Source organism: Schistocerca nitens, chromosome 3, assembly GCF_023898315.1.
Source record: "Schistocerca nitens isolate TAMUIC-IGC-003100 chromosome 3, iqSchNite1.1, whole genome shotgun sequence".
Taxonomy (NCBI): Eukaryota; Metazoa; Arthropoda; class Insecta; order Orthoptera; family Acrididae; genus Schistocerca; species Schistocerca nitens.
In genome coordinates this window covers 138,330,961-138,343,746 of record NC_064616.1, presented here as the reverse complement: position 1 = coordinate 138,343,746, position 12,786 = coordinate 138,330,961, and the positions used below count along the sequence as shown (strand labels likewise).

Below are 12,786 nucleotides of genomic sequence, written 5' to 3'. Positions count from 1 at the left end.
AAGGCTATAGAAATACACAATACATGAGTTATTATCTTTTACTCTTGGATCCAGCTGTCCTCTATAAAGGAAGATCATCTCCTACTCCACATAACTTGATGGCTTGAATAATTAATATAAACCCTTAAGACTGAAGACACAGTTTCAGTGAAGTTGCAAGAATTTCCTCCTTTGATCCCATGGTGCTATGTTTATGCTGCAATAGGCCAAGGACCTGTCTCTATTGAGATACATAATGAAACTTCCTGGAAGTTTAATACTGTGTGCCTGAGTGAGACTCACACTTGGAACCTTTGCCTTTTGAGGGCAAGTGCTTTACTAACTGAGCTACCCAAGCATGACTCATGAGTCTTCCTCACACCTTTACTTCTGCCAGTATCCCATCTCCTGTGAGGACACATTGTGAGTCATGTCTGGGTAGCTCAGTTGGTAGAGCACTTGCCCACGAAAGGCAAGGGTCTCGAGTTTGAGACTCAGTTCAGTCTGGTGCACAGTTTCAATCTGTCAGGATGTTTCACATCAGTGCACATTCCACTGCAGAGTGAAAATTTCGTTCTGGAGGTACTTAATGTCTGCCTTAATCAACTGAGGCAACATGTGAACCTTTATCGACTGAGGCAACATAAGTGAATAAACGATAAGTATAAATTTTTTGTCTTCTTCCCCAATGATTCTTCATAATATTTTCAGTGTCAGATTTAGTAACTCCACCACAAACGCAAATGAAAGATATGGTCATGTCAATATGTACAACACTGTCCATGTATGGCAAGGTCACCTACACAGATATCACATGCTGGTTATGTGAGCTTGTGTAGTGGGAAAAGATAAGGATGCCCCAAAATAGACTCACTTCAGCTGTACAAGTGAATTATAACTACTGATGCAGTTTACTTGGATCTATTCAGACTTGCACAGTGCTTTGACTGATGGGTGTGTGTTTTGCACCATCACTGGACTTAATACAACTTTGCTTGATATTATACGAAATAGTAGTGCTTAGATTTACACCAGTTTAAATCAGGAACTACTGGATATTAAATCCTATCTGGAAATACGACTTATATTAATTTCCATCAAGATCTATTATTGTTTGGTGTTTTTTTTTTTTTTGTGGGGTTTAAGGGCGCTCAACTACTGAGGTCATTAGCGCCCAGTCACTGTTGTTAGAGCACAGGGAATCAAGTAAAACTCAAGGGGAGGGGGGGGACACCAGAAAGACCTAACAAAGATGTAGATAAAATAAGTAAAAAGGTTAGATATCTTTGGACAAGCCAGTCAAAGTTATAAAACGCAGAACACGAGCAGCTGCTCGAGCGTCATCAGCTAAAATATCCGGTAAAGTAGATGGCAGGGACAGGACAACACGAGATTGACTAAAGCGGGGACACGACAATAAAACATGGCGCACTGTTAATGCCCGACCACAAGGGCACTGCGGGGCTGGGTCACCGGAGAGCAGGTAGCGGTGGCTAAACCGGCAATGCCCAATCCGCAACCTGGTCAGAAGGACCTCCTCTCGCCGAGATGGTCGGGAGGAGGTTGTCCAAGCAGTTGGGAGCGGTTTTACTGCCCGGAGCTTGTTTCCTTGGAGGGATGACCAAGCATCCCACCACAACGACACAAGCCTCTTGCAAACATCCCCACGAACGTCAGATGACGGGACACAATGGGAGGCTGGACGAGGCAGGAGGACTGCAGCCTTGGCTGCAGCATCCGCAGCCTCATTCCCAGGCACTCCTACATGTCCGGGAACCCACAGAAAGCTGACAGGAGAACCATTATCAGCGAAAGAATGGAGGGACTGCTGTATCCGTTGAGCCAAGGGATGGGCCGGATAGGGAGCTCCAAGGCTCTGAAGAGCACTGAGTGAGTCAGAGCAGAGTACATACGATGAATGGCGGTGGCGGCGGGCATACTGAATGGCCTGATGGAGAGCAAAAAGCTCGGCCGTAAAGCTCGAACATTTGTCGAGGAGCAGGTATTTAAAGGTGGCGGCCCCGACGACAAAGGCACAGCAGACACCATCGACAGTTTTGGAGCCATCGGTATAAATAAAGGTGTGACCGGCAAGTCGAGCACGAAGTTCGACAAACCGTGAGCAATACACTGCAGCCGGAGTACCCTCCTTCGGGAGTGAGCTGAGGTCGAGATAAATATCAACCGGAGCCTGGAGCCAAGGTGGTGTCGGGCTCTCACCCTCTCTGAAGGTGGTAGGGAGGGCAAAATCCAATTGTCGAAGCAGGCGACGGAAGCGGACTCCGGGGGGCAGCAGGGCAGACACATACAACCCGTACTGACGGTCAAGAGAATCGGCGAAGAAGGACTCTTAAGAGGGGTGGTCGGGCATAGACAACAGCCGGCAGGCATACCGACACAGCAGTACGTCGCGCCGACAGGTCAATGGTAATTCAGCAGCTTCAGCATAAAGACTCTCGACAGCATAAAGACTCTCGACAGGACTAGTGTAGAAGGCTCCGGTCACAAGATGTAACCCCCGATGGTGGATGGAGTTGAGACGGCGTAAGAGGGATGGCCGAGCAGACGAGTAGACGAAGCTCCCATAATCCAGCTTCGATCGGACTATGGACCGATACAAGCGAAGCAGGACAGTGTGATCCGCTCCCCAAGACGAACCACTAAGAATTCTGAGGACATTAAGGGAACGTGTACAACGGGCTGCCAAATAAGAGACATGCGGAGACCAACACAGTTTCCTGTCCAACGTGAGCCCTAGAAACTTAGTTGTTTCCACGAATGGGAGAACAACGGGACCAAGATGTAAGGATGGCGGAAGGAACGCTTTATATCGCCAAAAGTTGATACAAACCGTCTTCTCTTCAGAGAACTGGAAGCCATTTGCCACGCTCCATTAGTAGAGGCTGTCTAGACAACGCTGAAGGCAGCGCTCCAGGAGGCATGTTCTCTGGGCACTGCAGTAGATCGCGAAGTCATCGACAAAGAGAGAGCCTGAGACATTAGGTGGAATGCAATCCATAATTGGATTGATCGCGATGGCAAAAAGGGCTACACTCAAGACGGAGCCCTGAGGCACTCCATTCTCCTGGAGGAAGACGTCGGACCATACGGAACCCACACGTACCCTAAACTTTCGATCCGTTAAAAAGGAATCAATAAAAAGGGGCAGGCGACCGCGTAGGCCCCACTTGTGCATAGTGCGGAGGATACCTCCTCTCCAACAGGTATCATAAGCCTTCTCCAAATCGAAGAACACGGCTACCGTTTGGCGCCTTCGCAAAAAGTTGTTCATGATGAATGTCGACAAGGTCACAAGGTGGTCAACAGTGGAGCGGCGGGGACGAAAGCCGCATTGGACATTAGTAAGTAGCCGTCGAGATTCAAGAATCCAAACTAACCGAGCATGAACCATGCGCTCCATCACCTTACAGACACAGCTTGTAAGAGAAATGGGGCGGTAACTAGAAGGAAGGTGTCTATCCTTCCCGGGTTTGGGTATAGGAACGACGACGGCGTCACGCCAACGCATGGGGACCTGACCTTCGGTCCAGACGCGATTGCAGGTACAAAGAAGGAAGCTTTTGCCCGCCGGAGAAAGGTGTGCCAGCATCTGAACGTGAATGGCATCTGGCCCCGGAGCAGAGGACCGGGACAGTGCAAGCGCACGTTCGAGTTCCCGCATAGTAAAGGGGGCATTATAAGTTTCCCGATTCAGCGAGTGGAAGGAAGGTCGCCGAGCCTCCTCTGCCTCTTTCCTGGGAAGGAAGGGAGGGTGGTAATGGGCGGAGCTTGAAACCTCCGCGAAAAACCGGCCGAAGGTGTTGGAGACAGCCACAGGATCAACGAGGACCGCATTACCTGAGGTCAGGCCAGGTACCGAGGAGTGGGCCTTAATGCCCGACAGCCGGCGCAGGCCACCCCGTACGACAGAAGAGGGAGTAAAACTGTTAAAGGAGCTGGTGAAAGAAGCCCAACAAGCTTTTTTGCTGTCTTTGATGACTCTACGGCATTGCACTCGGAGTCGTTTGTATCCAATACAATTCGCCAACGTAGGATGGCGGCGAAAGGTGCGTAAAGCATGTCGTCGAGCACAGATAGCATCCCTACAAGCCTCGTTCCACCAGGGGACGGAAACGCAACGTGAAGAAGAGGTAGTACGAGGAATGGAACGTTCGGCAGCATTGATGGTAACAGCCGTGAGGTATTCGACCTGACTGTCACAACTGAGAAAATCGTGGTCCGGAAAGGTCGCCAGGGAGGAGTAAAGTCCCCAGTCAGCTTTCGGTATGTTCCAGCTCGAAGGACGTGGGGATGGGGTGTGGTGCAGGAGACTAACGACACACGGGAAGTGGTCGCTCGAATAGGTGTCAGAAAGGACATACCACTCGAACCGACGGGCAAGAGTGGTAGAACAGATCGAGAGGTCCAAGTGGGAGTAGGTATGAGTAGAGCCCGAGAGGCAGACAAGATTGAGATGGTTGAAGACATCCGCCAAGAGTGAGCCTCTTTGACAGGATGCATGAGAGCCCCAAAGGGGATGATGGGCATTGAAGTCGCCAAACAATAAAAACGGCGGGGGAAGGTTCATCATGTCAGCCCGACTAACAGCAGATGACGATGGAGTGTAGATGGTACAAACTGAAAAAGTAAAAGCAGAAAGAGTAATACGGACAGCTATTGCTTGGAGTGGGGTGGTCAATGGGATAGGATGGTAATAGACATCGTCCCGAACGAGCAACACGACCCCACCATGAGCTGGGATACCGTCCACAGGGGTGAGGTCATACCGCTCCGAGGTATAGTGGGTAAAGGCAATACGGTCAGTCGGGCGCAACTTGGTTTCCTGGAGACCAAGGACGAGCGGACAGTGCAGGCGGAGGAGCAGTTGTAATTCCTCCCGATTAGATCGAATACTTCTTATGTTCCAATGTAACAAGGCTATCGCTAGTCAAAAAGGGGGGGAACGAGCCGGGGGAAGAGCTGGTCACCTCGACGGCCGCGGAAGGCCAGGTTGCGAGGGAACAACGCTACAACCGGCGGGAGGCGGATCCGGTTCCATCGAGTCGTCGCCAGCTGCAGCCGCTGTCCCTGGTTGTGTAGGAGGGGCAGCATCATTTGCCGACGAGAGGCCAGCTGAGCGCCTGGTAGCAGAGCGTCCCGGCGAAACTGAGGACGGCCGGGAGCAGCGACTCACGGATGGAGCGTCAGACGAAACGCGCCGGGGTGGAGAGGGGGATAGAGACTTCTTCTTGGAGGCCTCCTTGGAAGGCCGAGGAGGCACAGGGATGGTGGGCTGGACCCGAAGAAGGTCCTCACGCGCGGGGTCAGTTTTGGAACGCCAGATCTCGGAAGCTGGGGTCCGGAACGTTTCCCCGATGGACGCCTGAGAAGAGGATCGCTTCTCAGGCGGCGGCGGTGGGGGGGGGGGGGGGGGGGAGGAGGAAGGGTGGCCCCTGGGGCAGAGGGTGCGGGGGCCACGGGGGAGGAGGATTTGGAAGGGAGGGATTTGGGAGGCGGAGGCAGAGACCCCGGATGGGGGGAGGAGGCAGAGGGGGGACAGGATAGGGGTGAGGATACCGCGGAAGGAGTGGACACAACTGAGGCAAACGAAGTGGTCAACGGCACAGGATGGAGGCGGTCATACTTCTTCCTGGCCTCAGAATAAGAGAGCCGATCCAAAGTTTTGAGTTCTTGTATCTTCTTCTCCTTCTGATATGCGGGGCAGTCTGAGGATCTAGGCGAGTGGATGCCAGGACAATTAACGCACCGAGGTGGTGGGGTGCATGTATGTTCCTCACGAAGAGGACGTCCACAATCGCCACAAAGGGGCTCAGCCTCACACCGTGACGACATGTGCCCAAAGCGCAAACACCGAAAACAGCGCATAGGAGGCGGGACGTAAGGTCGCACGTCGCACCGGTAGCACATCACCTTCACCTTCTCCGGGAGAACGTCCCCCTCGAAGGCGAGGATAAAGTCCCCGGTGTCGATGCGATGGTCTTTGGGGCCGCGCTGGACTCGCCGGACGAAATGCACGCCTTGGCGCTCCAGGTTGGCCCTGAGCTCCTCATCAGACTGCAGCAGGAGGTCCCAATGAAAAATAACCCCCTGCGTCCTATTTAGTGCCAGATGCGGGACAATGGACACTGGGATGTCCCCTAGACGGTCGCACGCCTGGAGCGCCGCCGACTGTGTGGCGGAGGTGGTCTTTATAAGAACGGACCCCGAACGCATCTTACTGAGAGCCTCGATTTCCCCGAAGATGTCCTCAATGTGCTGAACAAAGAACATGGGCTTGGAGGTGGCGAACGTCCCCCCATGGTTCGAGAACAGACCAAATAGCGGGGGAAGTACTTCGCCCCAAGCCGGCGGGCCTGTCCCTCCTCCCAGGGAGTGGCCAAGGGGGAAAGGGCAGGAGAACCAGAACTAGAAACAGTACCTTTCCATTTGAAAGACTCAGCTGCAGAACGACCTGATACATGTTGACGTTTCATCTGCGAAACGTCCGCCCCGATACCACCCACTCCGACCAAGGGCTCTCCCCACGGGCGCCACCCAGCCTCAGCAAGGGCCACCTGGCAGGATGACCGTTGCCGGGAGTCCTGATGCCCCAAGGAGACGGGCATCTACTCCTTGGCCGACGTGGGGAGGGTGCAGCTCAGGTATCGGCAGTACGATCCCTGTGTTGCCAGGGGGCTACAACCTAGAGGGTACATGACGACCCCACCACAACGGGCTGGCTACCGTGCTGGATTTCTGGTGCCATGGAAAGTCCATCATGATCGTAGGTGCAGATGGGGACGCACTATGGGCGTAACTTGTACAACCCATCAGGCGTTTAGGCCCAATTTGAGGAATAGTGGGTATGGTTACAACGCCGGTACAATGCTGAGTGCCAAGGTCTTAGTGCACTGAGGACCAGTGGTACACCACGTAAGGCGTCCTTCCCCAAAAGGCTCGTACTTCTGTAGAATTTTGAAAAATGGAGGTCAAACCCCAAGGGGGACCATCACATGGAAGGCCGAAACGGTTGAAACTCCTTTTAGTCGCCTCTTACGACAGGCAGGAATACCTCGGGCCTATTCTTACCCCGGACCCGCAGGGGGGATTGTTTGGTTTCATAGACTAAGAGACAATTTTAATCTGTTGTTACAGTGGGTTATTTGTGTCCAATAAATGTTTTTAGCCCTAAAGTGGGGATCAAATCATGAGGAAATTGTCAGCTTCCCATTCTTTCTTCAGTGTGAGGATATCTATATGCATTACATAGAAATGTTATGTAACATACTGCAACTGTAGAGTGCTATGAAATTCTGATGTTATGGAGTATTAACCTAAATTTTTTTAAGAACATGGTTGTATGATATGTTCACTTCAAAAAACAGCACACTTAATACAGATTTCACGAATCCCTGTAAGCCAGTATCACTCTGCAAGCTGGGTTATTAACTCTGCTTCAAACATATTTTTAACCATAGGTAGTATGAAACAAGTATTACATGAAAAGCAAAAATTAAGTGTGGTCACATATTTTAACCCTATGGCGCACTTGTCCACTACAGTGGACACCTATTAATGTTGCTTCTTTGGCTTTGCAGTGGACAGCTGCACCACATGGTTAAAACAGAAAATCAAGCAGTATAAAACATCAAATCAAGTGACCACAGCTTTGGAAACAATTGTCTACTGTTTTCATTCCATGAATTACATAAAAAAAACTTTTAATCAATGCACACAACAACATAATAGCCCTTAAGCAGTATCTCACATATACAACAAATACTTTTTCATTGATATACAAAAAGTTCCAGCGTCATAGTTGAATTTGAGCCTTTATCTAGAAAACAGCATGCAATCAACTTACCTTATTGTAAAACAAAACACCAAATATAGCCATCATCATGCCAAAAACATTTGTCAGTGTCACTGGGTTGCCCAACACAAACAGAGATGATGCAATGACAAAAATGCGCTTGGAGGCACTCGCTACAGCGTATGTCAGAGGAGTAACAAGTGATAAAACACTGAAAGCTATGATGTTCTGTAACCAGTTTAGAACTCCATCGATGAACAACAGAGAGAGGACAGTTGTGTTATCTCCATTGATCTGTAACAAAGTACAAATACCTGTATCATTTTTTCATTTGTATACTTACTCTCACGGCGACATTCACCTCCTTTAAATGTATCAGAATCAGAATTAACTCTCCCTTTAACAGCCTTAAAAGACCAAAGAGGTTACGACTCATTACACTGACTTTATTGTGTGACTGCTTCCAGTTGTGTCAAGAACTACAGTCAAATATTACTGCAAAGCTAATATCTAAACACAATACATTAAATAATTTCATAATACCTAAACACATTTACATCTGAACCCCCATTCTGAGCCATCTGACAGTAACTGTGGAAAATCTATGTATAAGCTCAAATTTCTCTGATTGGATATTCGTTATTATTTTGTGAAATAACTCTTACTGAAATATGTATTAATGCCATTTTAGCAATATTCCTCTGTGATGTAGATCAGATCTATTGCTAAATCTGCAATTTTGCTGTAACTAGTTTTATGTCATTAGTCCTGTTAACTACTCGGGATGCAAATTTCATATATACAGTATTATGGAATCTACTGATTCAGTAATGGGTCTAGCCATCAATTTACACACAATATGTTACATTTGCTTGTGATGAGAGTCAACTGACAGCCATTAAATCAAATGTTGATGCTCAGTAGGCCTTCCTGCATTTTGCTACAATTCCTGATATAGTAACATCTGTAAACAGTAACAGCACTATATAGTGATATAACTCTTCCTCAGCATACACCAAAACTTCTTTCACATCATCTGCAAGCAATGTAACAAGTTATATTTGGAAAAGCTTTTTTCTTAAATCCAGTCATTGTGTTAACATATGTTTTACTCATCATCATGTGGTTTGTATGATGTGAAAAAGTTTTTCAGGGAGCACTACAAATCACGAATGTTTCTTAACTTCCTTATTTAATAAAGCAACATGTTTCAAGGTACAATCCTCATATTCAGGCTATAATAATGGCAATACAAACAACATTAGACAAAGTATACATTGATATTAAACTTGTTCATTACAGTATTGGCATGTACTGCAGCCATTGTGGGGAGAAAGAGTGGGATCACCTAACATGATGAAATATTCACTTCATTTGTCGGTCTGCTGTTTATATAAAAACAATATGATATGCCTGCTTTCAAAATTTAAAAACCGTGTCTTCAGATGTTGTATGATACCTCTCTAGAAAGCAAATTCTACATTCTTCATTTACAAATATACTTATGCTAGCTCTACTATGCATCACAAAATACCCCAGTCCTCTCAGAAGGTTTCAATTTTTTCAGCTGATGACTCCAGACAAAATACTAATCCTCAAGTATCGGTAGCCAAAGTATTTTTAAGAAGTTACTCAAAACAGAGAACCTTCAACCAATCGGGCTTTATGCAATGAAATACAGTCTGATGTTTTGCTTCTCTCACTACTGATGCAGAAAGTTGTTCCATTTCATATCATTCCCAAGGAAGGAAGATTAGGACTTAACCTCCCATCAAAGGCAAGGTAATTAGAGATGGTGAACATGTTACATTTGAGAAGGGAATTAGCTGTGTCCCTTCCAAAGGAAACATCTCGACATTTTCCTCAAGTTGTTTAGAAAAGTTGCAGAAAAACTAAATCTGGATGGTCAGAAGGGGATTTGAACCACCATTCTCTCAAATGTGAGTCCAGTGTTTTACGAATCTGCCACAGTGATTGGTTGAATCAAAGTAATAGGTCTTGTACAGGGTGAGAAAGTGTCCAATTTTGAAACATAAGTAACTTAGTTTATGTGCAATGTACAGCATACGAAGAAAGAATATTACACCATTACAGGTGGAAACAGGAATCACAAGAGCTATCATGGGGACCTGGAAGAATGGCTGTGTAACTGAGGTACTTAGGTTTTTCTATGGTAACCTTCCTAATGTATAAGTGCTATCACTCTGAAGAACGAGTTCCTCTGCACCACTCTAGGTAGAGAATCAAATGATTTATATTTGATTGTATATTCAAAGAAGACAAGTTACTTCCATCTGTTTATTCATGTTGGTATTATTTCTCATCAGTCAATGTTTCAAGAAAGCTGAACTAAAATCTGATCCTGTCTGAAGTCAGACCAAACAAATACTTTTAATTATTTTCAGTTTCTTTAACACATGAAACTTCTTAACCCTCTTTCCTAAAAACATGATTAACCAGGAGAAAGTCATATGAATAATGAATGTAACATGTACTGAGTCAAAAAAAGCTTTTCCTAGAAAAGACCATCCTACTCTGTCATTCTCTTTTATGTTCATCTCAGAAAATGACAGCAAGAATATTCCTTACTGTAACGATAAGTAAGGTGAATGGAGAAAGTATCTTCACATTTGATAGTGTTTAGAAGGAATCTGCCATGTGCTTGTTGGAAAACTGAATTCAGGATGGCTAAAACTTAATGTGAGTGATGATTGTTCATGTATCATACCTAACATTCTATCACTGCACTATCTTGCCTTTAAGCTACCAAGCTCCATAACAGTTCAACAGCACTGAACATTAGTAAGCTTCCTTGTATGACTCAGTGCCTTTGTTGCTGTGCTACCCAGTATGGTGGCATAGAGGTTCAGACATGGACAGACTCATTTGGGAGGACTGAAGTTTAGTTCACCATACAACCATTGAATTGAGTGTTTCTTTTATTTTTTTATTTCCTTGTTTGTGTACATCTCTTTAACTGTAAGGGGGTCTTCACTAGTCACAGAGACTACAGGCTACATCTTAAGCAAAGGAGGAATAACTGATCAGAATTTAGCAACCACTGACACCTTGGAGGTGTACAAAAATTTAAAGAACTTCAATCCTTTTCAGGAAAAGGAAATCATTATGGCAGGTTTCTGTCACACAAAACAACAATCACTCACCCCATTTTATTGAACATTAACATGTGACCAGACAGATGCAAAACTAAAACAGAACCTTCACTTGGAGGCACTGTTAGTAAACTATAAGCTTGGGAGACCCTTTGTATTGGCAGCTAGTTTCCCATTGGGGAGTTGGTCTAACTACGACAAATTCATATGGCTCCAAATAATAACATAAACATTCTAGACCTTAACCTCAGCCAATTAAAATTCACCTAGTAATGGAATGTAAGTCTTTCACGGCCATTTTAGGCCACACTTCAACATACTCAACATAACTGTAAAAACCTTTCACCCACAAACATTGTGTCTTAGCATTTATAGCTACAAGATTCACTTCAAACTAATCAGCAAACACACAAACATTGATGCACTGTCATGTCTCCTCATGGGCACTCCCCTGTTCTTCACCCAGCATGAAGAGGTCTGTTATCATATTGACACCACCCTACAAAACACCATTGACCCTTTTCCTGCATCGAGGCAACGGTGGTACTGGAAAGCAAGCAGGACCCAACCGTACAGCAAGTCTTGCACTTCTAATATGAATACCCTGCGAAACTCTACATGGCACCACAGGTTTCCTTTGCCACTTCTGTTTAAAAATAATTTGTATCAATATGCTCAGCACAAGTGATCAAGGCCCTACAAGGTAAAAGTTGGAGGGGGGGGGGGGGGGGGGGGAGGAATCTCCTACCATAGCCACTGGATATCTGCATAAAGAACTTGATGCTTGATCACAGATCACAGATTAGTAGCACACTGAACTCACTGTTCATGCTGGTGGGAGGTGGCAGAAAATTAGACATCACAATCTTTTGTTGCTGCCCAATGCCCTGCAAACTGCAGAGCTGGATTCACACTGACTTTGTGGGCACATTCTTTTTACCAGTTTGGGTTATAGTGGTGGACGCACTGCCCAACTACCCACGCATTATACATATGTCATCCAAAACTGAGGCTACCCTCTGGACAAACCATCACTGAGGGGTTGACATAAGCTACCATGACAAACAATGGTTCTCAATACTGATCACTAATGTTCAGACAATTCTTCACACAACACCTAACAACAGTGGCAGTACACACACAATATAACGACAAAGTTGAGTGCCTGGTCTAGACTTTTAAGCAAGACATTCAAAAGGCTGAGGGAGATGCCCCTGAGGCAAGGCTGACATTCCTCTTGAGCAGATAATATTTGCCACTGTCCTGCTGAGCTCATTCATGGTAGGTAACTCGATGTACTGTCGCATCAAACAATGCCAGTCATCATCACCCTCCAGGCAGCACAATACATGGATAAAGTTCAAATCTGGGTTTGTAACTTTGGCCTCCCACTGACATCTCATACAAGAAAAATGACTAAGTCACAATTTTACTGAAATTCCAATCTGGAGTTTTTAGTCTTTATCCAGTGGGAAAAAAGGAACAAAGGTGCAAAACAGTGTCAACTACGAAGTCATCAGAAACTGAGCACAAGCTTTGGACAGAAAAAGGTGGTGGTGGTTAGTGTTTAACGTCCCGTCGACAACGAGGTCATTAGAGACGGAGCACAAGCTCGGGTTAGGGAAGGATTGGGAAGGAAATCGGCCGTGCCCTTTCAAAGGAACCATCCCGGCATTTGCCTGAAACGATTTAGGGAAATCACAGAAAACCTAAATCAGGATGGCCGGAGACGGGATTGAACCGTCGTCCTCCCGAATGCGAGTCCAGTGTGACAGAAAAAGGATTGTGAGGGAAACATACTATGTCCACTTGATTTAGGGCAGGGCTTAACAACTGGCCCGTTTTGAGCGCGAGTACTCGCGTCTGCTCAGGTACGTGCTC

The 12,786-nt window shown here is 46.5% G+C and overlaps 1 protein-coding gene across 1 annotated transcript in view; it reads right to left on the bottom strand.

The window, feature by feature from the left end:
* The window catches only part of LOC126248082 (solute carrier family 35 member E1 homolog), a 63,209-nt gene that overhangs the window by 34,702 nt on the left and 15,721 nt on the right, over nt 1-12,786 (bottom strand). Inside the window, exon 5 of the mRNA XM_049948740.1 lies at nt 7,844-8,086. Coding sequence (XP_049804697.1) covers nt 7,844-8,086 — 243 coding nt within the window. The remainder of the gene's footprint in view (nt 1-7,843; nt 8,087-12,786) is intronic.